General features: G+C 41.5%; 1 protein-coding gene across 2 annotated transcripts in view; it reads left to right on the top strand.

The window, feature by feature from the left end:
• The window catches only part of lrig1 (leucine-rich repeats and immunoglobulin-like domains 1), a 54,961-nt gene that overhangs the window by 6,990 nt on the left and 21,104 nt on the right, over positions 1–26,867 (top strand). The window contains exons 3-10 of one of the 2 annotated variants that reach the window (XM_061783555.1): positions 8,497–8,568; positions 10,910–10,984; positions 16,499–16,636; positions 16,894–17,037; positions 17,906–18,049; positions 19,828–19,971; positions 21,216–21,359; positions 25,482–25,562. In XM_061783555.1, coding sequence (XP_061639539.1) covers positions 8,497–8,568; positions 10,910–10,984; positions 16,499–16,636; positions 16,894–17,037; positions 17,906–18,049; positions 19,828–19,971; positions 21,216–21,359; positions 25,482–25,562 — 942 coding nt within the window. The remainder of the gene's footprint in view (positions 1–8,496; positions 8,569–10,909; positions 10,985–16,498; positions 16,637–16,893; positions 17,038–17,905; positions 18,050–19,827; positions 19,972–21,215; positions 21,360–25,481; positions 25,563–26,867) is intronic. The other variant, XM_061783556.1, reaches the window with a different exon arrangement.

Raw genomic sequence — 26,867 nt, 5'->3', positions numbered from 1 at the left:
TGTTCCTTGGCAGATGTTTTAAAGTCACAGTTTGAGCATCAGGGAGGGTTCTAGGTGATGTTATCCTTGGCACTGATTTTTATCAGCTGTTCTTCACTTTTTGTTTCCATAAGAGGTTATTTGGTGTGATGCTGCATTGTAAAACTAGTGGGCATTGTAAATATGCCTGTTTCATGAAGAACACAAGTTTAGGCCATATTTGTAGAAAATGTACTCTTTGGTGGGGGTAAAGAACTGCTACGGTAGAGCTACTCTATACAGATAATGCCTAAAAAATATGAGAACATGAATGGGACTCATTGGCCATGCACTGGGGAGGACGATCAAACAGCTGCCTCCACAAGTCATTCTTCAGGAATCTTGTCAATGGAATAGACAGGTGTTATGTAAAAATGCTTTTTTGTCCTTCTTTTCCTCTCCACTAAAGTCTGTCTACAATGTAGATTTAATCAATTAATCATTGGTGAATTTTGTACATCTGGTAAGTGTTTGGATGTTAGAAAAAAAGTTGGAAGTAATGTGCAAGTGAGGCAACTTCTCTCCAGAAAATGTGCATTTCTTTAGACCAGAAATGTAAAATGTCCATAGATTTTTGCCCGACTAGAATAACAAACCCCTCAGAGGCAGAAAATAATTGTCATTCTCTACGATTATTTCTGGACCTTAATTTTTTCAAGTGTTCCTGTGACCCTGAATAGGATATGGGGAGTAGAATATTAATGAAATGTTAGCATTTCCAACATTATCATGCTGCAGTCCGGGGTTTAATGTAGAAGGTACAGTGCTCTGTGTGTACATGCAAGAATGTGCACTTGGACAATACTGAATATGAATGCTGTATGGCTAGCGTGAGTGTTCTTCTCATCTGGAGAATCCAAGCTTGCGTCGGTCAGGCTGGCCACAAGGTCATGCTTTGCCTCTGGCTACTGCAGACCCTCTTGCCCAAATTTGTCTGTTTGTACAGCCTTGTCTGTGTGCCAAAGCACCAGTGCACATGGCCCCAAGATGTGGCTCAACATCCTGCCTCGGAAAACTTAAGAAACAAACTCGCTCTCCCAGTCTGGGTGATCCCAAAGGCTTGAGCAACTGTTTTTCTGCGTTGTGTGGGGGCCCGGAGCATGTGTAATGCATGGGGTTAAAAATGCGTATTCTCGTAATGCTATGCGCCTAAAATCAGGCACCTAATTTCTTGTCACCCCCCCCCCCCCCACCCACAATGGGGCACATGTCCAAGTTCTTGCTGTGTTGTACTCAGGGTGAAGTGGACGTTCCAATCAGACCGCATTTTGTCAGACTGTCATTTTTGACAAATCTTGTCGCGTTGCTACCTGAAGCTTTAGCATTTCCATCAAGTTTAATATTGGTCTCATCAATCTATAAAACTTTGTCCCAGAATTTCTGAGGCTTGTCTCTTTACTTTTTAGCAAATTCCATCTTGGCCTTGATATCCATCCATCCATTTTCTGAGCCGCTTATCCTCAAGGGTCGCGGGAGTGCTGGAGCCCATCCCAGCTATCATCGGGCAGGAGGCGGGGTACACCCTGAACTGGTTGCCAGCCAATCGTAGGGCACACATAAACAAACAACCATTCGCACTCACAGTCACACCTACAGGCAATTTAGAGTCTTCAATTAACCTACCATGCATGTTTTTGGGATGTGGGAGGAAACCGGAGTGCCCGGAGAAAACCCACGCAGGCACGGGAGAACATGCAAACTCCACACAGGCGTGGCCGGGGATTGAACCCCAGTCCTCAGAACTGTGAGGCAGACGCTCTAACCAGTAGGTCACCGTGCTGCTTGAACTTGATATTCTTATTGCTAATGATCTTCTGGTGTAGCCTCTTCTCCTGGTGTGGCCTTCCTTAAGCTCTCGCAATATTTCCGTCGTCAACTGCAGCTGTTTTCCTTGTTCTACTCGTTCAACATCTGTTACTTACAGTACAGGGCATTACAAATGGTTGTATTGTCTGTGGTCAGTGTGCAATGGCTGTAATAGATTTTCCATCTTCTCTCAGCTTCACAATTGCTTGTTTTTCACCCATGGACAGTTATCTGATTTTCATGTAGGTTATACCTCTAACTAGGATTATTGTGGGCTTCACAGGTGAAACCCAAATTCTAAACTATGCATGGACATTCAGCGCTATGTATTGTTTATATAATCAACTTAATAGGCTGCACCAGGCACAAAGCTCCTGTCATTCACATTTTTCAATATCTTGCATGAAAAATTGTTTATTGGATTGATTATCAATTGTTTATCACATCCAGAATCCAAATATAAAAATACTTAAATTATTTCTTGTGTATAAATGCAAATTTTTTTACGCCCCAAATTGTCAAAAGTTAATGGTGCACATTATACATAGGTATAGGGGAAAATGGAAAAACTTTCACATTTTCTAAATGTATGCTGCCATCTAGAGGTTTTGAAAAAGCTGTACACTTTCATTCCAATATGCCACCGTCACCTAGAGGTTATGAAAAAGGTGTAGCCTACACTTTCATACCAATATGACAGGGGTACGTATGACTGCATATATGTACAATTGTGCTCATAATTTTACATACCCAGGCAGAATTTGTGAAATATTGTTTATGACTGATGACTGAACAACAACCATAATTAATTTGTTTATGGTTATGTTTTGTTTAATGATAATGCTTTTCTGAAATGCTTTACAGTTTGATTTCAATCCCATTATAATAAAATTAGATGTGTTTTGCCTGGTCCTTCATCTTTTCTTTAAAAGAATTGTACACATCTTACAAATTCTGCCTGGGTAATCAAACATGAGCACAACTGTGTTTTCTCTCATTTTCTCTTACTAAATAAAAGTAGGTCTGTGAATTTAAAAATAAGAGCGAGTAAATACAAAAGTTTTACGTGTTCAAATAAAGTGCTTAACTTCAGAATAATTATTTGAAAAACCTAAGACAATTTAGATAATACTTCGTTTTGATCATGTAGGTTGAAGCAAAACCATGCATTGTAAAAATGCATTATACATAGGTAGAAGGGTTTTCCAGAATTTTGAGGTCAACTTTGGGGGTGCGTATTGTACATGGGTGTGCATTATACACGAGAAATTACGGTACTTGCAAATAAAAGCAGCAATGTTCATCTCTTGTATCATATTAGTCCTTCTGATGTCCAACCCGAATATTTTCAGTCTTGAGCAAAAATAAGAAATTAGCCGCACTGTTCCAATACTTTTATGGGGGGGGGGGTGTATTACAAACCAATGAAGTTGGGTCGTTGTGTAAAATATAAATAAAAAACTTTTATGGGGAGCGGGGGGGTGTATTACAAACCAATGAAGTTGAGACGTTGTGTAAAATGTAAATACAAACAGAATACAATGCTTTAAAAGCATGTTTCAACCTATATTCAATTAAATACACTAAAAAGGCAACATATTTAATGTTCAAACTGATAAACCTTTTTTGGAAATACAATATTTACTTACATATTTTGAATTGAATGCCTGCAACACGTTCCAAAAACCTGGCACAGGGGCATGTTTACTACTGTGTTACATCACCTTTCCTTTTAACAACGCTGAATTTGTGAACTGAGGACACTTAATGTTGAAGCTTTGTAGGTAGCATTCTTTCCCATTCTTACTTTACGTACAGCTTCAGTTGCTCAACAGTCCGGGGTCTCCATTGTCATATTTTGCGCTTCATAATGCACCACACATATTCGATGGGAGACGGGTCTGGACTGGTGGCCGGCCAGTCAAGTACTAAATTTTTTTTACTAAGAAGCCATGCTCTTGTAACAAGTGCAGAATCTAGATTGGCACTGTCTTGCTGAAATAAGGAGGGACGTCTCTGGAATAGACATTGCTTGGATGGCAGCATATGTTGCTCCAAAACTTGTATGGCCATTTCAGCATTAATGGTGCCTTCACAGATTTGCAAGCTACCCATGCCACAGGCACTAACACAACTCCAAACTATCACAGATGCTGGATTTTGAACTTTGAGCTGATAACAATCAGGTCGGTTCTTTTCCTCTTTGGTCCGGAGGACATGACCTTCATGCGTTCCAAAAACAATTTGAAATGTTGACTCGTCAGACCACGGCACACTTTTCCACTTTGCTTCAGTCCATCTCAGATGAGCTCAGCCCACAGAAGCCGGATGCATTCTGTCATTATTTACTTTTATGTTATGTACCAATTCCTATGCTTTCCATCCATCCATCAATTTTCTGAGCCGCATATCCTCACAAGGGTCGTGGGAGTGCTGGAGCCTATTCCAGCTATCTTCGGGCAGGAGGCGGGGTACACCCTGAACCGGTTGCCAGCCAATTGCAGGGCACATATAAACAAACCTTTCTCTTTTAACACTGCACTTGCGCAGTGTGAAAGGCTCCTGTGTCAAAGCACAAGTATGACAGCAACGGGGGTGTGCCCATCACATATTTGGAAGTGGTGACGCACCAGCCTAGAAGGAAGTCGGGAGGCTTTCCCCGCTAAGTGGACCGCAACTCAGCAATATGTATTTGTCATTGTTGGAAAAGAAGGCCCTAACTTTGCTTATTTTATGGAGGAGGAGGCGACGTAGCAACAAAAAAAAGAAGGGAATGGGAATATCCTATACTAATTTCACAGCAGCATTTCAGAGTTTATACTCGTTTGTGAGCTTTTTAGTTCCAGGAAGAGCGCTTCAAGGTGTTTTTCAAGCTGACCAGGGAGCTTTGGAAGGAAGTTTGAAAGCCTCCTGCAGAGACATCGTTGTATATTATTTTTCTATGGGGTCAAAGTTCAGGATAGTGGCAGACCGCAATTATTATGCAGTCCTCTATTTCCCCCTTGCCGTTTACAGTACAAGTCCACGAAAATAGAACTCAGAAATCACTCCGTCAGCCCCGCTCCTGTTGGAGGAGCTTTTTGATATCAACTCTCCGGAATATAAATTTTTTCTGTCCGATGACGTGATGCTGAGCGTCAGATGCCCTCTGCATTGACGCGCTGACACTCCCTCAGTGCACACACAGTGAATGGGAAAGACGAGGGTATCAGGGCCTTGCCAATTGCAGTGTGAAAGAGCCTTAACTGGTGGGTAAAATGGTGTCCGAGAGTTGTTGCTAGTTTTTGTGTAAACTCTCACTGCAGTTGCCTGGCTATAAACCAGACCCTGATGACAGAAAGAATTGTGTGTTGTGTGTGTTTCCATGCATGTATGTGTGTGGCTGTCTGACACACAGGTTATTATTTGACGAGTTTTATGATGCTATGACCACATTTAAGGGCTTTTGTCACCCATGGGACTGAAAAAAGAGGCTCGTAACACTCTGGGTGAGCAAACTTCACAGAGCATTTATATTAATCTATGATAGGAATAGGAAGAATAATGATGATCTATCTCTTGTTTGTCCAAGTCTGTGCTCTTTTGCTTTTCCCCTCCCATACACTGTCCTGACTTAACAAGCGTCATGTCATGTTATGACATCACCCTTTTACTCCCAGTTTTCCTCTGGTCCCTCAGCAGCCATTCATTTAAAGCTTGTTAATGTGTTTTATATATCAAATAAGCTGCAAGGTGCAGCTGCTGAGCACCATTTTTCTTTGTTTTTTTTTTCTTTGTCAGACTGGCCTTCGCTTACGTTATCATTTTGCACTTTGAAATATTTCTCAGTGGGCAAGTTTGACTCTAATGGCTTCGATTAGCTGCATATCCTTCCAGCAGTTTGGCCACTTAAAATGACAAATTGTGACCTACACTGTGAGATGAACTGGACTATAACTAACCATCTTAACTCCAAAAGTATTGAGTCATAATCAATGTGCAGTTTTACTTCACTTTTTTATTGTTCTTACAAGATAGAGGAGTTTCTGGATGTAATTTTAATGATAATGTGCAGTTGTTACAGTTTAAAACTAAAGGAAACATATCCATGTAAAACATAAAAGAAAGGTATACTTCTATGTCAAAAGTCGGTCATTTAACAAAAATATTGAAATGTCTCAACAATTGGCACTTTGTCTGTCAACCAGTCATAACAAAAACAATAGAAACATATTTGAAGCATTTGAGAACTAAATCAACTTCACAAGGTGTACCATGCTTAATCCCTGTGTCTGCTCCTCTCGCAAATATACATCCTTTCTCAGTTGGTTATATGGAAAGACATGGCATTTCGTGTTCTCGCCCATGAATCATCAGAAGTGACTTCTCTGCATCTGATCTCTGCACTGCAAATTCCTTTTGAAGCAATTGCTGGGCCACAATCTTGAAAGCATTAACAATGCTTAGTGCTGGATGCTGAGTGCTAGTCCCTTCCACTCCCCAAAGGAGGAGGCAAAGAGGGAGGCAAACTACTGTTATCACCATAACTTCATACAGTAGGTGTTAAATTGCGACAAACCTTATCTGATAGGCAAGAAAATAAATCAGGCTGAGTGAAGCAGAGATAAATACACTTGAGTTTATGCCACAGTTGGCTGAGAAAAGGGTATATGCAGGCGTGCACACAAACAAAGGAATGGTTTTGTTTGTTTGCTGCGGTCTTTAGCACCAATGTATCAGTTTTTCTGTGTACCGCAACCGTGGGTCCGTTTTCTAAATACATACTGTATCTCTGAGCCTGTGCCAGCCTCAAGGAAAGACGCTTGATAGTTTTTTTTCTTTTTTTCCACTTAGCTTCACCATAACAAGGTAATTGCCTCCTGTTGCAGGGGACGACAATTTAGTGAGCTAGACCAGTGTTCCCCAACCTTCTTTGCACCACGGAGTGGTTAGGAGTCTGGATTTTTCTCACGGACCGGCTGTGGTGGCGTGCGCGCTTGCCTCGCTTCTGCTTCCTCCTTCACCGTTCGTGGTGCGTCCACTGTGGGTGCGATGCAGGAGTGGGGGTCGGAGTTATTGTAGGCAGCCAGACTGCAGTTCCGTAGCTCCTCAATTAGAGAAGACTTTTAACTCTGTAACAGTAGTTCTACCTGTGTCGAGGAGCAACCTACGACTGTATCTGTATCAGAGCGGACATTGTGCGTGAGAGTTAACTGTTGTGGTAAACCCGTATTTTAAGTAGGACTCCTGATATAGTGTTGTTTCGTTCGCAAACGTTTCGTTCAAAAGAACAAATCTTTTCAGTTAACGTAATGAGCTGAATTACTTTATGAAATGATTTCGTTCTTTGAGCTCTTCCGCCGTTAGCCAGCCCGCTCGAACCGGAAACAGAAGCGTTCGAGCCGGCTGGGACCGGAAACGGAAGCGTTCTGTGCAGTCTCGACACGTCAGTTGAGACGCGCAGCTGTTTCGGCGGAGAAGATCCGGTACATTTTCAAAACCAAAACATTTTTTACACACGAATTGCAATACAACAGAAATTATATAAATTGGTCATTCTTTCTCTGCGGTCCGATAAAGGGAGGCGCCCCATTAAACGATCATAACATAGACACACATGTACACCTCCCTGTCAGGCCTGTGCCTGGAGGGCAGACGCATGCTCTGCTATTACCTCTTCACCCTCTCAAACAAGGAGAAAGACACGTGGAGGGAAGTGGTCATTATCTGCAATCAAGCCCAGAAGACATGAAGAAAAAAATGCTTGATATGGATTAAATTGTAGTTTAAAAAAAAAAAGTATATTCTTGAACAAGAGCAGTCTTTTGTTGGGGCAATAACTTGGATTCCAGTTACACTCTATTTTCTACAAGAAATGAGTCACATGCATTTTTAGTCGAATCCTGAATAGTAGTAGTTACATAATGCCTCCAATTTTCCTCGTGGGACAGGATGAGGAATGTGGTGCATCAGGTAAAAGTATACCCGAACAAGAATTCATCTCTCAGCAAGCCTGTGAAACATTCCTGGTCAGTCTCTCACGTCTGGATAGAGAGATGGAGGGGGGAGACTGGGATCTGTGGATTCCCTTTGTCTCACCCAGCCTAACCCCACCAGTAAACACAAACACTCCTCTCACTGCAGCCATCCCTTTGCCAACAGGCTGTGTGCCAGCAAAGCAGGAGGTGTGTGTATATGTGTGCGAGATAGCCTACTATAAGTGAAACTTGTTTAATTTGATGAAATTGGCATGGGAAATTTGGCCCACATGCACATCCTCCTCCCCCTCTTATGTTGTCTGAGGTAACTATATTGCTGAACAAATCATGTATCCTCTGTAAATTGAGTGCCAGCTATTAAATCTGTTTGACTAAAGTGCAAATTGATTGTTCGGATTAATTGCCCGTTTGTTTTGTTTGCATACTGAGCAAGGGGAGAGAGAGTCATTCTATTGATAGTATTGATTTTGACCTGCTTGTATTCAACTGGATGATTTTACGCTTGGTTTTCAGTTTGAATTAGCCTTCTTTGCACATTGGGGCAGACTATTGCTATTCATTAGGGTCTTAAGTCTGACTGCTGAAAAATGGCAATGAATAAACCAATAAAAACGTATCTCTTACTAGTATCATAACTGTTCAATTAGTATCATAACTCTTCATAATTGTAAATTCACCCCCTCTGTTTTTCCAGAAATCTTGGCCACAACAAGCTGACTGCCATTAGCGTAGAAGTGTTTGCCAACCTACCCAATTTACGAGAGTTGTAAGTATCCATACACAGCAGACATTCAGAGTGTTTATAAGGGAAACTGTTTCACCAGAGCCCCCTGAAATGTTTGCCTGGTCACCACAAACAAGGTTTCTGTGATAGAGCCATACCTACTTAGTACTGGCAGTACTGGTGTTTTGCACAAAACCACACCATCCGAGACAAAGACTTGCGTGAGACCGGAACTCACAGAGACCAAGATAAGACAATGGCTTTCGGGAGTCGAGATCAAGTCAAGCCCAAGACCATAAGAATACATTTTAAAAACTATGACAAGGTCGCACAGTTAAAGACCATTCTCTCTTGAATTAAAATGTTCTTGTAAATACATTTGACAGCCAAAAGCATGGTGTCTGCAACGCTGTCAATGTGCATCATGCAAAAATCTCAAATCTTTGTTTTCCAACTAGATTTTTGCCTAAAATAAATCCTTGTATGTATTTAAAAATATGCAAGTGTAAAGCTAGTTTACGAGTGCTGCTAACAGTACAAAGAGTGAAAAAAATAGCCAATTTAGTTCATTTGCTGTAGGTTACAGCCAAACTATCCATCCATCCATTTTCTTCACCGCTTATCTTCACTAGGCTCGGGGGCTGCTGGAGCCTATCCCAGCTATCTTCGGGCGGGAGGCGGGGTACACCCTGAATCGGTCGCCAGCCAATCGCAGGGCACATAGAAACAATCAACCATTCGCACTCACATTCACACCTTAGAGTCTTCAGTCAACCTACCACGCATGTTTTTGGGATGTGGGAGGAAACCGGAGTGCCCGGAGAACATGCAAACTCCACACAGGTGGGGCCGGGATTTGAATCCCGGTCCCCAGAAGTGTGAGGCAGATACGCTAACCAGTCGGTCACTGTCACGGCCAGCCAAACTATAATACTGTTAAATAAAGCCAATTTAAATTGGAATTAAAACTAATTTCCAGAAATATTCCTCTAAGAATGACAAAATTAGATTTGCTGGAATTTACAGATAATGTTAGCTTACCAATGTTTTTTTTCTTTTTTTTTTTCTTTTGAGAGGTGGATGGGGGATAATGTTCCATGACGTCACCGCGATTTAAGTAAGTTGAAGACCGCAGAACTTGCACACTGTGGAGCGTTTTGTTTTGAAGTCTCTGTGGTTGAGGAAGCAAAATTTTATTACTGTTAAGCTAGCGAGACATGTCTTGCTCCGGGCTCTCCTCGCTCAATTTTGTACTTACGTCCAGCACATTTCACTTCTGCCTGTTGGACGGGGGGAGGGGGTCATTATGGCGGTGGCAGGGGGTTAGTAACATGAATTGAAGGTAGTTGTTTTACCAAATGTTTTTCCTTATTATCACATTAATGAAGTTGAAGAATAGCAAATCATAGCTAGTCTCGACCAGTCTCAACGGCAAATCGCGAGTCCAGCCAGTCCGAGACCCAGACAAGACAAAGATCCTCAAAATGTGGTCTCATGACCGCTCTCAAGACTAAGACTGGTCTCGAGTGCTACAACACTAGCTAGTTCATATTTAAAATTGGAACGTTTAATTAAAAGCAAACTACCATGAAAGACCAATAACACACATTCCAAAGATGGTTGCACTACCACACCCAGTCTCTCTTTTTTTTAAGTAATGTAGGGCCCATGAAATAACACACAAATAGCCAGGTGATGTTTGGTTGCATCTTGACAGAAACGGTCAAGGTTAGATGAGAAGCAACTGACTTAATCTTTAGGATCAGCTGTATCTCAGGAAAATAACCCAGAGACAATCAGTTTTATACAGTATTTCTGGTGTCCATCTCAATGTTGTTGAGTGCTTTGAAGACGTTTTCATCCTAAAGGTTTTTTTGTTCCAGCACATACATTTGGGCCAGAGGACTGTAGCTGCTGCTTTTGCGGCGCAGTCTTGTCAACTGGTAAAGTTTGTGGTTGTCCTAGTAGCTTCCTCGTAGGTGTTACCTTGAACTCAGTCCAATTGAGAATAAGTGGTGGTTTTCTATATTAAGCCTTCCCTCCACCACCTGATACTGTAGCCAACGTTGGCCTTGTAAATATTTTATATGGCGAGGAGAGGACTTGGCTCAGTTTCACTCAGCACCTCAACTCAAGACATGTACACACTCGTACAAAAAGGAAAGGCTTCTATCCACTGGTGACATCGTCGAGCCAATCAGCCAGTCACACTCTCATAAACATATGTCACTTGGCCGTTATTTGTGTTTTTTAAAATCTTAATTAATTAATTTGAAATATTCTGATGACTTGATAGAATTTAATGAACAGCAGCCAATGTCAATCATAATATATTTGTAAAGTATTCTCACTGACCAACTACTGTGCTATTGTCACTTTTAAGGCGGCTGGACCACAATGAGCTGACCTCCTTACCAGATTTGGGACAGGCAGCTTCCAGGATTATATCACTCTACCTGTGAGTATGGCCCAATTTAAAACCTTTTACCAGAATGATCTGCCTCTTCGTTACTGTATTCTTAGGCCACTGGCCTCTTTGAAATGTTCTTGAAATAGTCTCATGACATATATCAAGGATGCAAATACTTTTACATGTCAGTTTTAGAACAGCGTCAGTATCTGACAATCTGCATAAAGTAGAATGTTACGGGATTACAAAAAATTAATTAGATTTCCATTTGAGTTCTTTGGCTATCATTCTAACATTGAATAAATATAACCCTATTAGCCAACCATTTGTGTCATGTGAGCAAACTGCTTGCTTGCAGCGACTGCTTGTGTAAAGTCCTAACTTGGTTCCTCTGACTTGTGAAACTGCCTGTGGGGGCTGCCTGCATTGGCATTCATGAGAGATTTACTGCCTTATTTGGGAGACAGGATGTGCTAATGCTTCTTCTTGTCAAAAACATGTCAATCAACCAGTCACCAGAACCATTCAATCAACAACTTAAATTATGATTGTAAAACTTTTTATATTTTACATTGTGCGGGTTTGGCAGTAGTAAAAGCAAAATTCAGCCTAATGCTTGTGTATGTAAAATGTAAAAATCACAGTCATGTTACTTTTCCATACAATGGATTTTGCGTGATAGTCTAAGAAACTGTGGATCTACTTTGCTAACTTGAGCCATATTATATTCAACACTTACTAAAGCAAAGCAAATTTACACAAAGTAACTCAATGTGCTTTACATGATTAAAAACATTGAAAAACAAAGGGGGGAAAACAGCTTATAAATATTGAAAACATCCATCCATCCATCCATCCATTTTCTGAGCCGCTTCTCCTCAATAGTGCTGGAGCCTATCCCATCGGGCAGGAGGCGTGGTACACCCTAAACTGGTTGCTGGCCAATCGCAGGGCAGATACAAACAAACAACCATTCGCACTCACATTCATACCTACGGGCAATTTAGAGTTGTCAATTAACCTACCATGCATGTTTTTGGGATGTGGGAGGAAACTGGAGTGCCCGGAGACGTGCCGGCACGGGGAGAACATGCAAACTCCACACAGGCGGGGTCGGGTATTGAACCCCGGTCCTCAGAACTGTGAGGCAGACGCTCTAACCAGTCGTACACCGTGCCAACAGTGAAAAGAAAGAGAAAAATAAGAATACAATTAAAACAATAAACAGTGCAAGAAAGATCACTTAAAAGTGGAAATGCTCTAAAAAGCATGAGAAAAAACAACAGTTTTTAACCTGGATTTAAAAGCATTCACACTTGGAGCTGACGTCACTTCTGCTGGCAACTTATTACATTGGTTTGCAGCATATAATAAGTTATTTAAATGCAGAGACTTTCATGAGTTCTCAAGAATGTCTCAAGGTATGTAAGTCATTCAAACACTAACCATTAAGGTTGTTTGAGGTAACAACTAAACCATGTACAGCCTTGATGCTGGTATGATGATTTGTAATAGTTATAGTTGGATAGCAGACATTGTTGATTTATTTAGGTTCATTACAGACTTGCACTCAGAAAGTAGTCATTGTATATTTATTTGGTGGGTTTTCCGTGTTGTCTGACTGTGAACATTCTTGTTACGCATTCTAGTCTTTTGCTAACCATGAGTTACATTTTCTTCACACCTTGCTAGATAGAGTGCGGGCCGCCTGCCTGATAGCCTGCAGCTGCTGTTCCTGTAACACTGGTGATCATCATTTCGTTTTAGTGCTGAGCATTGCACGAGTCACACACCCTTAGCCTCTCTGTCATCTGCTTGCTTCTCAGAACTGATCCTGATGCATTTTGGTGGTATTTCTGCTTTAGATAGGAAGAGAGGATTCGAGATTATATGAATGCAACAATTTTAAATCTATTTTGATTATATTTTTGGCACTTGTGCAGTGCCACCCCAATGACTTTGACCTGTTATTTGATGTACTTGGCATTTTTATACAGAACAGAAAAAATTTGCTCTAGCCATTGAGTAACGCGCCTTCAAATAAACGGGGTATCTTTTTTTGTCCTGACTTGAAACCTGTTGCCAGGGAAAGGCCCATGGGTCTGACAGGAGAAGAGGCTAGAGGGAGGGTTGAATATTTACAAAGCCACACAGCTGAAGTGAAGGCCCACTGAACCACCTGCAGCTGCAGCTGTCCGTCACATAGCTTACAGTAAAATGGTAACATCAAGCCGGGGTGGAGGATGAGGAGGAAGGGATGGGGGGATGTGTCCGATCAGGGTGACATCACTGGTTGGTGAAAAAGAAATAGCGTACCAATAGAGGACATTGTCGGAGGGTCATGTTAGATGTTAGAAAATTAAAATTAAAACAGAGAAATGCAAGTTTATGTTGTTCTCAATCACACCGAAGAGCTTTTGTGTCCCATGTACATTGATATTTCTCTTATGTGATAGTCGGTGGTTGTCCAGTACGTATGGCTCTGCAGAATATGTAGATATGTATCAACTAGTTGCATACTTATAACACAGAGACAAGTAAAGGTGGATCAAAAAACATAAATAGGTGTCATCATCACTGTTGGCCGGACTCCTCGCACCTTCAAAATTACTACTTTTCAGGAAATCCAAAAATGGCATCTTGCTTTAGTTCCCAAACAAATTGGTATTATTGTATACTTCAATTGTGATCATATACTGTTCCGCACAAACGTCAAGATAACACCGCGCGAAAATCATTTTCAATCGCTCATTTACTACGCTAAAATATACCCAGTTTTTTTCTGCTGTCATTGAAAACATGCACGCTCATACCAAGGCTCAAGAGTGCATGCTATAACTTTGGACACACAATTTTTCAATGGTGTGTCTCAAAAAGGTCTGCAGTGATGTGTTGGCCGTGAATGAAATGGCTCTTATGCTTGGGCCAGACTACAAGACAAATTTGGTTTTTCACCATTGCACTATGTCAGACTACTGCCATAAAATCTTGGTAACAACCGTTATCATGGCGACAACAAGTTGTTGTCAAAACAATGGATCGCCATAGGAATGTTGGGGGGAAAAAAAGAGCAAAAGAGGAAAAAAAACATGCGGTGTCACTGGGTGCTCGGGGGATGTTGTTTTGGGCTTTCCATTTAAGGAGGGCTTAAGGTATGTTCACATACATTTATTACGATACAGCTTGAAAGCAGACAACAAATAATTATGTAGCCTAGCAAGCTAGCGCTAGCAATAACGTTTGTACTTAAACATGCCGGCGTTCTGTCGAATAATGCTCTGAAGCTTCGGTAAACATTGATTTGTATGTTGACAACGGAGAGCACAGGAAGCGATGCGCAATCCTGTTGGTTAACGTCAAGGCACTACTGTATGTCGGAGAGTTGTCGTTCATATGTCACACTACATGGAAGATATCCCAAAAAATCAAACATGCTAGACTTTTCATTTTGGCATCATAGGGCTATCGCAGGGCCAAACCGTTGTTTGTGAATTATGTCACACAAGAAGTTTTGATGTAACCGACAAAATATGACCGACCCGATCTGGGAAATCGCCCGCGATAGCAAATCGGCCAATATTGGGGCTAAAATCTTGTAGTCTGATCCAGGCATTCATGATTCTTTGTAAATGACAGACCCCCTTCTCCCCTTCTCCCTCGTACTATGGAGCAGAGAGTGGTGTCACACACAAAAAAATAGAATCACAAACGAATTTAAAGAATACTAGAATAGAATACAACAAGAATTCTAGTTTGAGAAAATGAGTGACAGCAGAAAAAGAAGCAAAATATGAACACCTTTCGTTTTCAAGTCAAAGGCAGAGAGTGGATCTGCCAGAAAAATATTAGTGCTGGCTCCACAAATAATCTACACAGGCATATAGACAGGGGCGGAACCTAGAAGTTTTCAGTGGGATGGCCAGAACGTGGGCAGAAATTTTGTGGGGTGGCCATGAAATGTAATCGTCGCTAGAGGGTGGGGTTTCCACCACCACCAAACACTGCCAAAGTGAGAGAAATGAGCATTCAAGAGCATTAATAGATTTGTTCTTAAGATATTTTCAACACTTTAATTAGGTTTATCATGCATATTTGGAGATATAGGGTTCCCGGTCAACAGTGACAATATTGACTTTAAAACAGCTGAGCTTCTCTACTGTACACATCGTCCGCCATGTCAACTTCAAAGAGAGCTCCTAATACAGCTTGGGATGCAAAATCCTATGGGCTGGTGCACCGTGGATGACAAGATTTTCAAATTCTCCTCGTCTTTATGGCCAGCTTCCATCGTGAATAGACCTACTAATCTACTAATTCCCCACAAAGATGACAGTGGAAACTAGAGAATGGTCTTACTAGTTGAAACCGCTGATGTGTTGCATACATCAAAAGAAGTTTCAAAAAGACCTGGGCTCATGGTAATCAGATGGTTGATGGGCCATGTTAATGAGATTTGGAATTAAGTAGAATCAAGAGTGAATAAAGCTCTTCGACATCAAAGACTACAAGAGCGAACCAAGCACGTCTTTATCAGACTTGTCCTGGCTGTATGATAATTATGGCCACCTGTGACGGCAAGTAAAGTTTTCATAAACGCTACTATTGTTGTCCCAACTTCAAACACGCTTAGCACAGCTGGATTCTCAACCGTGGGAGGGAGCGAGCTTGGGTGGGTGCTTGAGTGGTGGAACTGGAACACGCGAGAGAGGTCAATCTCTTCCACCAGTCTAAGGCTGATCTGTTTTTCCCAGCATAGGTCACCAGCTGTTGACCCTCCCTCACTTCTTAACTATCCTCTATTTTTCTCCTCCCCCATTTCATCCAGTCTTGCTCTGTGGTCAAAGTAGCCACTGTGTGTTACTCGGTCTGTCTTGTTATTTGTGTTGTGCGCTTGCACGGTTCATCCTTAACCATTTATGCCTGTGTTTATTCAGGTGGGCACTGTGGTGTGACCCCCCCCCCCCCCCGCAAACCATGACCCAACTCCCACTCACCAATAAATGACTATATGTGCCCATCTGATAGCTGAAGGCAAGAAAGGAAGGAGGGACTGACCTTGTTTGACTGGTGGAACACCTGCTCTCTTGCTTTCTTTAGCTCTTTCAGCGCATACAACTCTGGGAATATAACGAGTCGCAAAATATTGCTGAGGCTTGATTGAGTATGAAGATGGGCTAAATTAATGTCTCGCCTCTGGCCTTCTTGTGTGGGATGTGCTTGTTCTCTCCCACTTATTCATTTAGGTTAATTAAAGACTGTGTCAAAGATGACTGTGAATGGTTGTTTGTTTGTACAGTATGTGCCATGCGATTGACTGTCTCCTGCCACCACAACAAGGCTCAAAATCTTAATAGATTTTATTTCAATAGTCAAGTTGTCCTGGGCTTGAATACCAGTTTACAGGTGCCAAGTTGGTCAACTGCATACAACACAGATTTAAAACAGTTCTCAGAAACAGTGCTTATACAACTAAAAATTGTTATCCTCAGGAAAGCAAAATCGTCAAGCATCCCTCAAATTATGTGGTGAATGGTTGAGTTTGTCTTTTTTGTCATTTTCCAGACATCATAACAAAATCCGCAGTATTGAGGGGATACGGATCAGAGACTTGGTTTCTTTGGAAACCTTGGACCTAAGCAATAATGACATCACTGAACTACGAGGACACTCCTTTCCTGCAGGCCTTCAGATTAGAGATTTGTAAGTATTTGTGGGACATCAAGATACTTATTAAAATGCAGTCATACTAGTGACGTTGAGTTAAAATCTGCAGTAACCGAGCAGCCGTTTTTCAAGCCATTGTCATTAATCTATACGGTGCTGATATGATACTCATAGTTTTACCATTTGCACAAGCATAATGGGAGTGTGTAATCCAACTAAAAAGAAGAAGAAATGCGGCCTCGCCCAGACAGTATGTGCGTATTGAGAGTACAGCTGTGTTTGGACGTCCTCAGGTACCTAAGCAACAACAAGATCAGCACATTAGAGCTGGGAGCACTGGACCATCTCGGCTCCACTCTCCAGGTCCTGAGATTGAGCCGAAACCGTGTCAGTCAGATTCCTGTGAGGGCATTCCAGCTCCCGAGGCTCACCCAGCTGTGAGTACTTATGAATTTATATCAGTTTCAAAAACACAGTGTGCTTGTGCTGACATGGGTCTGTTTGGATCAGTCAGAATCCTTTCACAAACAATATATTTTTACAGTTTATGTTAACTGTAAAAACATAATCTCTCACAAATTTATGGTTTTGGGAGGGATTACAAAAAAATCACTTGTTTTAGTAAAGAACAATAGAAAGTGTTTGGGTGCTATGTTGTTGTTCAAATTCCTAGTGTGTTTTTGACATACTTGCAAATAAAGATGGTTCTTAAACTCAGTGTTTTTAACATAATACAGTACCTTTTTTAGACTGGATTTGACAAAGTAAAGACAAGGTATACTATCAGTAATATATTAGCTTCTTCTACGTTTCCGAAGTCGTTAGTTCATTCTCCACACCACATCGTATTAGCTTAGCCGAACTTCCTTTCCTTGTCTCAGTTAATATATTGATGGTTTATGCTTCTAACGTCGAAGAGTAAAGGTGCTCTCGGAATTGAAGTCTAACCTGTTTTGGCTCAATCAGGTTCTGCAGGTGCCTTCTCTTTGGAAAGGCTACTGTGTAGTCACACAGAAATTCCATCCATATGAAAGTGCACAGCAGTAAATGTGATTAATTTTTTCATAAAGATGTTTTCTTTTTGGTTGCTGAAGCCCAGTGGTGGTGTTTTAGTGGTTTAGTTAATCTGTTATTCTGGTGCTAACATTAAAGGAATTCACTGGATGTGTTAGGGTTGTTTTGTTAATGGGTAACTTAGTCCATTGTTGTATGAGACAGAGCTGAATAGTCATTCTGTGTGTAGGAATTTAAATAATTCAAAATCTTTTCTCATATTTTGTGTTTGTGTTTCTGTCCAACCTGCAGTGAACTCAACAGGAATCGTATCCGTCAAGTCGAGGGTTTGACCTTCCAGGGTCTTTCGAGCTTGGAGGTGCTTAAGCTACAAAGAAATAGCATCAGCAAGCTGACTGATGGTGCTTTCTGGGATCTTGCCAAGATGAAAGTCCTGTACGTATCTGTGGGAAGAGTTGAAACACAATCAATCATCAGAAATTTGTATGTAACCAAAAATTACTTTTTTATCAAGTATCAAGTTTGAATCAGCCAACATGTGCGTTAAACAATCTCTCACTAATTTGAAAGTACACATCTAATTTATAGCTCTTGGGAGCATTCCTCAATATCTCTTGTAGGATTTTCAATTGGACAGTTATGTTTTACCTATCATTTTTATTCTTTAGAAGTACAACCACATAGATCATTTTACACTTGAGACTATGTGAGTCCCAGGATGCACATGTCTGGAAACAATGAGTCCCAGCCCTGCAACAGTGAGTCCCTGAAACCTATCATCATGGAGTACAGATACAGTAATCCGCTATATAACGGTTGTTGCTTCGCGGTCCCACTATAGTGCAGATTTTTATTTGTACAATTTGTACAGTATTTTTGTGTTATCCATAGCGCTCTCTCTCTCTCAATAGATTATGTTTCAGTCTGCCACAACGAGAATTTTTTAAAGACAATATATTTTCCCAAAACTATCACGATAAAAGATAGTATCGTTGATGGTTTTTTATGCCACTGATATAATATTATAAAGCAGATATTATAGTCAGTAGTATAGTAGCGTCATTACCCACTAAAGAAGCCCCAAAAATGTCTTAAAGCCTGCCAAATTTGAATGAATTAAAAAACAACAACCACATATGTACTTGAAAGCATTTGGGCTTTGTCACTGTTTCTAAATCAGATGCCATAAATTTTAATATCGCTGTTATTTTTTTTAGTCTTTTATTTATTTTAGGAATGTTGTCATGATATGTACTGTATAATTTATGCTACCTGTATAATTTCTCTTGGCTTTTAAAAAGAGATTTTATCTCTTAATAAGCTTCTTACCTGGATAAATTGGGGATCAATAAAATGTAAAATAAGACCTGCCCCCGAGCTGCTGGACTGTGATGTGAGACCTTTACCTGTCAATCAAATAACGCTGAAAATAAGTTTGCTGAAGTTGACCACTGCCTGAATATTGTCGTATGCCGCTGCGGTTATGGTTTATAAACAGTTTACTTTCCCGCGCGCGCGTGTGTGTGTGTGTGCGTGCGTGCGTCTGTGTGTGTTTGTGAAGAGCTTCCACACAGCGAATTAAAAGTACAAAACCTATTTAGGCGATAACCAAACAGAGACAGAGTTGGGAATGTTATCGTTACATACAATGGACACGGGAGTTTCTTCTGGACTCAATAAATTTCCATTTGTGCGGTAACACACGCTGCGCCACTCACGACGCAGCAAGCCATTGGCAGAACGGCATTTGGTTTGCAGATGGACACAGGTGGGACAAGGGGAAAGTTAACTGTTTATTACATTCGCTAGCCTGTGCGCTGACGGGCTAGCGAGCGAAGGACTGGAGCTAAAAAGCTCACTCAACCACGGCAACATCGTTAAAACGTCAGCGCTGGGAGTTGTATGTGTGTTCCCCACATAACACACGTAGGGCGGTTCTTCTTCAACCATGCGTCAACGGACCGAGAATGAGTATGCTTCATGTGTCCCTGCTAATTTTTGTGCGTCTCAGACGTGGGACGCAAATCAGATGAGATCCCTGCAACCATATACTGTAGTTAACACTGCAATAGACAGAAAGTACTTTTTACTTCTGAAATGTATCGTTTCATATCTATTTGATGGGAACATCCCGTTGTCATCAGTGCACTGTGTCAAGCTTGCTCAAATATCTGGTTGAATATATTTGTAATGCTTAATTGTTTCTAATACAGACATCTGGACTACAACAGCCTGACTGAGGTAAACAGTGGCTCCCTGTATGGCTTGAGTTCTCTTCAGCAGCTTTTCCTCAGTAACAACTCAATAACCCGCATCAATCCCGATGGCTGGAAGTTCTGCCAGAAGCTCAGGGAACTGTGAGTACCAGCACCAAAATCAGTGTGAAGTACAGAATTAGCAGACATATTGTTAAAAAAAATTCGAGCAATAAAATGGATGAAATTACAACTTGTAGTTTATCCAAAATTAAGCAACAGCCTATTATAGATAACAGACCTTTAGCTTCCAACAGTGCTTATAATTTTGCCCAAACTTGAGTTTTATAATTTTTGTATCAACAGACCTTCACTTTAGGCACACTCAACCAATATTATCTTCCTACCTTTTCAAGTTTTAAATGACATAGGGCTTTAACACTCAATATGCTATGCTATTTCAAGGATAATCCCGTTTATCCCAAAATTAAACCTGCACTCAAAAACATTGAAACTGTTTTACACAAGTTTATTTGCTTTTTTTTGTGAAGTGTGGGGGTGTTTTTTCATCCTATGTGTGTGAGAGATCTTCTGCTAGCTGTTGTGGTAGTTACATGGAAGGATCACATTTACCTCCATTGTCAACTTAAGGACAAAGTATTACCTGAGAGCCTTCCTCTTTTCTGTTGACATGATGGTCATTTCACTGATATAAAGTGCTTCGCTGAGCTGAGGCGTTGCTAACTGCGAGATAGCCCGGGGTTTCCGTGTTTGTTGACGTGTAACAGTTAGACAAGATTACGAGTTAGATGGCTTGGATGTAAATTTGCTGCTCATATCTTAGGGTCATATCCTGTAAGCATGTCTATGAAAGATTGATTGGACCCTGGCTGTCTTGGCGCTACATAAATCATAAATATTATAGGTTTATTTGAGTAATAGTGATCCTGTAGCTTGGTTTTAATCAGGGGTGGTAATGAGAGTAATCTACCCATCCATTTAAACTTTATATTTTACTTTAAACTTGTACTTTTCCTGTATGGCTAAAAAAGGTGTAGCTTTATTGGACATTTTAGGTCCACAGTGGGCCTCAAAAAGACTATTTGTGAGGGTCATAAATGTAATAAATGTAAAGTTTTCTAAGAACCTTGTTTAGTCTGACTGTCTCCTATGATTTTGCTGTTGGTTTACAGTAATGGGGAAAGTATCATAATAGTAGCACACCTGGTCGAATAGCTAATAGACATTCAACGGGCCAGAATATCGCCTTGCTATATGTGATCTATCATCCCCTTCCATACCTCACACAGAACAATATCACCCCCCCCCCTTTCTGTCTTTGATTCCTCTGTCCTGTTTGCTGTGTGTCTCGCTGACCCCCCCCCCCCCCCCCCCCCCCCATCCAGGAATCTGTCGTATAACAACTTGACTCGTCTGGATGAAGGCAGTCTGGCTGTGCTGGGCGATCTCCACACCCTCCGTCTGGGGCACAACTCAATAAGCCACATTGCTGAGGGAGCATTCAGAGGCCTCAGGGCTGTACGCATCCTGTAAGTGTACCCCCCCCCCCCCATCTACCATTGGCAAGTTGAATTCACTCTCAACAACCCCTACATAACTGTGGTGCTCTTGCGGAGGATAAGGCGGAGATCTGCCGCATTGGAACAGTGAAAGCTAAGATGTTTTAACATTAGTTAAGCTCTATGATTATGTGATATTTAAGTATGCAGTCTATGGCTGCAATGATGAATCGATGAAATAAAAAAAAAAAACTATCATTAAAAGTGCTGACAACAAATTTCATTATCGCTTTGTGGTGTTGCATGATCATTTTGTCAGTCACCATGTGCTGTCCCTGTTGTGTGCCTCGTTGAGTGTGCTATAACACACCTACTATAGTTAAAGAGCAGAAGAAGGAAGTCATGATTAAACTTAAAGAACATAACTCATTTTCACAAAGTAGTCACTGATGTAGTGGAGAATTCGGCTGACTTCGGTGCAGGCAGCGTGGGGTCAGTTCCCACTCAGTGACAATGTGAATGTTGAGTGTGAGTGGTTGTCCATGTCTATATGTGCCCTGCGACTGACTGGCGACCAATTCAGGGTGTAGTCACTTTGGCCCAAAGTGAGCTTGAATAGGCTCCAGCACCCCGTGACCCTGAACAGGATAAGCGGTATTGAGAATAGATTGAGAGATTACAAGGTAGTCAGAATATATGCCGTAGTATGACTATTGTTATAGTACCTGTTTGTTGGTGTTCCTAGATCGTCTGCGTGTGAATATTTGTTGTTTAAAGGTAAATGATGACAGCGACTTTGGTGCTCATCTTTGATAGCCCATCAGTGGGGTTTTACATTGTGCGTTAGCATTAAGCTGGCGATGTTTGTAGAACAAAGTATGTGGAGTATTTAAATATACGTGTATAATTACTTTTTGTTGTGTGTTTAGTTTTAGAGTAAACTTCAGCGTCAATAAACAGCTTAAAACAAGGAAAGTTGGAGTCTTTTTTAGCAACTGTGCGCTATCTGCCAAACTGCACTTAGCACGCTCAGGGAGGGCAGAATACACCAGCTGATGCATTTCATGTGAATACACCAGCTGTCATGTGATGCATTCTGCCGTAAAAAAAATAATTCAAGTACAAAAATAAATAATTAGTATTAGGAATGTGCCAATAGCTATATGTACTGAAGTATAACTGGGCATGAAAATAAATGATTTTACTTGTAGTCTATCAGGGCTATTATTTATCAGATTAATCTGCTCAATACTAGGACCAATACAATATAGGTGAGGTATACTTCACACAAATGAGTCAGTATACTACCATTTCTTCTCTACTATAAACTGTCCAAACAATAAAGGAGAGGGAAAGAGCAACATCTGCTGGTTTTCAAACGTCTGTTTTATGTTATCCTCTAGTTTTTCATTTTGCAATATATTTAGCAATGCAATTTTTTTCAAATATCGTGCAGCCCTATTTGTGTGTGTTTTCTTCTTTCTGGCTCTCTGAGTCACAAAAAGACTAGCGTTTTGCGAGCGTAGCTTTCGGGACAGAACATACGGTAGAACTAAGGCAGCGAGATAAGAGGGTGCTAACTCGTGTAATATTTTATGAGTAACAGGATCTTAAAATCGCATCTCAAGTAGACCGGGAGCCAATGCAAGTTGGCCAGAATGAGGGTAATATGATCAAACTTTCTCGTCCTCGTCGAAAGTCTTGCTGCAGTGTTTTGTACTAACTGTAGGCTTTTAAATCTGATGTATGAATACATTGAACTTGTGCTCAATAATGATTTGTAATGAATAATCTTAGTGTTGTTGTTGTGAAATAAGGCTAGAGTGAAGACACTGCACTGTATGAGTGAGGCAGGACAGAATGTGTTCAGACATGTATGAATAACTTATTACAGTCATTTTGAGGGTAATTATACGGTTTTGCGTATGTCTGACTATTCGCAACAGTTCCTTTCCTTTTTCATTTTTTTATCATTTATTGTTCTGACAGCTCATGTCCATTTTAAACAACACAAATTCCACACTTTAATTTAAAAAATGGACTGCTATTGTATAGCATACATTTGTATGTTTTTGTGTGTTTGTCCATGGCCTATTCTAAAGCAAAACATCCATCCATCCATCTATTGTCCGTACCGCTTTATCCTCACTAGGGTTGCGGGCATGCTGGAGCCTATCCCAGCTATCTTCGGGCGAGAGGCGGGGTACACCCCGAACTGGTCGCCAGCCAATCGCAGGACACATATAAACAAACAACCAGTCGCACACACATTAACACCTACCGGGCAATTTAGAGTCTTCAATCAACCTACCACTCATGTTTTGGGGATGTGGGAGGAAACCGGAGTGCCTCGAGAAAACCCACGCAGGTACAGGGAGAACATGCAAATTCCACACAAGCGGGGCCGGGAGTTGAACCCCGGTCCTCAGAACTGTGAGGGAGACGTGCTAAGCAGTCGTCTACTGTGCCGTGGATGGGTGGATATTACTTTGAGCTCTGAAGATCACGCAGCAACCAGTTTGCCAATTTGAAATAATGTCCCATTTTTGAATAAAGGGATGGAAATTTAAAACATTTTTTTAATCCAATTCGAATTAATCAAAAAAAAAAAAAAAAGACAAATTAACCCTAACCAAAATAATCGTTAGTTGCCCTAATGCAGTCCCTAAATGCAGGTTTTAGAAGGTCTGAGGTGTTTGCATATTCAAGGTTTGACCACATTTGCTGTCAAACCTTTTTTTATTTGGACAAGGTGTTCCGGGCTCACCATTGTCATGGTTTCTGTGGCAACTTTCTGGACTTTCTAGCTTTGTTTCTTTTGTCTGGTTTTGTTTTGGTCCTTTGTCACTCACTTCCCTGCCATCGGAACACATGCAACAAGTTAGTTTTTTCCCCCCTCGGCTCAGACTTCTGCAAAACTTCCAAAACATAAAAAAACAAAAACAGAACATTGAGAAGACAAACTGGTGACCACAGTCTGAGTGATAAAGCAAGGTAGTGTTGTGCCAGCACAGTCTCTCTCTCACAGTGGCATTTCTCCTTTTTATTTTCATATGCACACACTATCTGTTTTCTTGTCCTCCGTGTTCATCCTATGTCTTTGAGGCAGACCTAATCTAATCAGTGGAGGGGGAAACGGCCATAGACTGGGCCCTGAAAGTTAGCTGGGGTAGCTTTAATTGGGCCTGCTTTGCTGGCTGAGCTGGCATGGCACCGGAGCCTGCAGTGGGGTGTCAAAGCTCCAACCAAGCCTGCATGCCCCCTTATTCGGCCACGCGGGTTGTTGGCCCATAGTGCAGCCCCCACCCGTCAACGCTTCGCTCCCTCCTACTGTGGTCCCTTGCTCTTGAGCCCCCACCACTGGCTTTGCTTTAACAAGCCAACAGCCATTCACATTCAGCCAGCCAGAAAGAGGAGGAAATTGGCAGCTCCAGTTTGACGGCCATTGGGGGATGAAAAGAACAAGGGGGTTGGGGGGGCTGCAAATCATGGGAAGGAGTGGTATTATGTTATTGTGAAGACGATGGTGGGAGGGTGTGGTTGGCCAGCAACCTCAAAAGGTCTTTTTCAAGTTTGAAAGATGATTTAGTATAGAAGTGTTTATTCCCTTCTTGGATAGTTAGCCTTGACTGTATGGTGAGAGAAAGCAACTGAAAAACATTAAACAAGTGTAAAGGAACTCCCAACGCCTCCCAAAAAGAAGCCATTATTTCACCAAATCTATTCTATCTTTGCCCAGCAATTGCTAAGCTTGGTCTATAACCCCATCAAGACTTTTGGCTGTGGTATATGTGCCGCTGTCAGAAAAACAGACCCAATTGTCTGGCCCAATACAAAACACTGTGGCTGCCAGATCCTTGCACCGCCATGAATTATGCTTTCCAGTGGGTTTGCTTTGACACAAACACTAACATGCATGCTCCCCTGCCTCGCTAAGGAAAGAATGCACTTGGTTGGCATAGTAAAGCAGCGGGCTCTCTAGGCCAGGTGTGAGGGAGGTGGGGGGAGTGGGTGAGAGGGCAACCCATGATTTGAAGATGAGGCTTTGCCAGGGCTGTGAAAGGCTTCAGTGCTGGTGGACTCTGAACTTGTTGTCATCCTCCCTCCATCCAATGTTTTTATCCTAACTGTCTTTTCTCTCATTCTCTGCAGGGAGCTGGACCATAACGACATCTCGGGCACAATAGAGGATACCAATGGGGCCTTCACTGGATTAGATAGCCTCAGCAAGCTGTGAGCGTCCCTCCTCATTTTTAATTATCATTCTTCTCACTTCTTTTATCAGTCCCCCTTGGCCTGATGCTCCTGAGAAAGATGATAACAGCATTCTCATTCATTTTTTGTATTAGACGTGCCATGCTTTCATTGCACATTTAAAATTAGTTTGAAGTTGACCTCTCTCAGGACCATACTTTCAACTTTTTAATCGGACTTTCATATTTTCAAGATGAACCACAAATGTTCACAAAGTTGGCAAGAAGTTCAATCTGAAAAGTTGAGAAATGAGTTGAGAAGTCTCCCGGGATGTGGAGTACAGTAGGTGCAGGCTTTGAGCAGTAATGCCCAGTAATCAACCTGCAGGATGAAAAGATGATGTCCAGCCAAGATGGTTCCCAGTGTGTGCACTGCTAAAGGAGAAAGAGAAAGAGAAAGGGCCTTTCTTCACACTGGCAGGGGTTCACCCCCCAATAGGCTTAGTTCCATTTCTTCTCCATGCCTACGCTCTTCTTTCCCTTGCTTTCACGCTCTCTGTTGTTGGGAGCTGAGAGAGGGTGAAATTGAGGGCTGCATTCAGTCATCAAAATCAAACGCCTCACATGCCCCACACTCTGACCCCTACCTCTTTTGTCAAGTGTTGGTGTAAGTGGCCCACTGCACCCAAAGCCTGGTTAGCTGAGCCATGGGAGGGAGAGGATGAAGAAAAACAGAAAGGGGTGGCGGAACATCAAAGCGTACACACAGGCATGCCCAAACTTGCCTTATTATTTTATAATGCACTGATAATTATTACTACGCATTCTTTTAAAATAATAGTCGCATGGATGACAAATAGTTCACATGACTCGGAGACAAGACAAGCTGTTTGTTTGTGTGATGTGATCCAATGCTTTACTATGAACCAACGAGCCGTGTCTTCTCTTCCTCCAAATGAAGGTTGAGGAGGCAGAGGTAGAGGCCATGGTGGAAGAGGGGATTAGGGCTCCAAATAAGAGAACAGTAACTGACTTAGCCACTCTGATGTTTGCATGAATATTCCCATGAACTCTGTATTTTAGGGGCAGTGTTAGGAAAGTTCATTTTTTATGCAAACTAGTGCAAAGTTGAGTTCCTGTTCCAAAAATGAACTAGTTCATAGTTCTTTTTTTTTCTTTTTTTCTTTTTTTTCTTTTTTCTTCTCTCCATCTGTTGCTGACGGGCTATTATCCTTAAAATACTGGCATTTCATTTTCCCATTGTTGCTACCCATTCAGTCCACAGCAGCCAGCTGCAGCTTTCACCCTTAAATTCTTAAAACATGAGGAAAAACATGTTGCTTGA

This window comes from Phyllopteryx taeniolatus, chromosome 9, assembly GCF_024500385.1.
Source record: "Phyllopteryx taeniolatus isolate TA_2022b chromosome 9, UOR_Ptae_1.2, whole genome shotgun sequence".
Lineage (NCBI taxonomy): Eukaryota > Metazoa > Chordata > Actinopteri > Syngnathiformes > Syngnathidae > Phyllopteryx > Phyllopteryx taeniolatus.
Note: the sequence above shows the minus strand (reverse complement) of the source record. Positions and strands in the feature narration are given on the sequence as shown.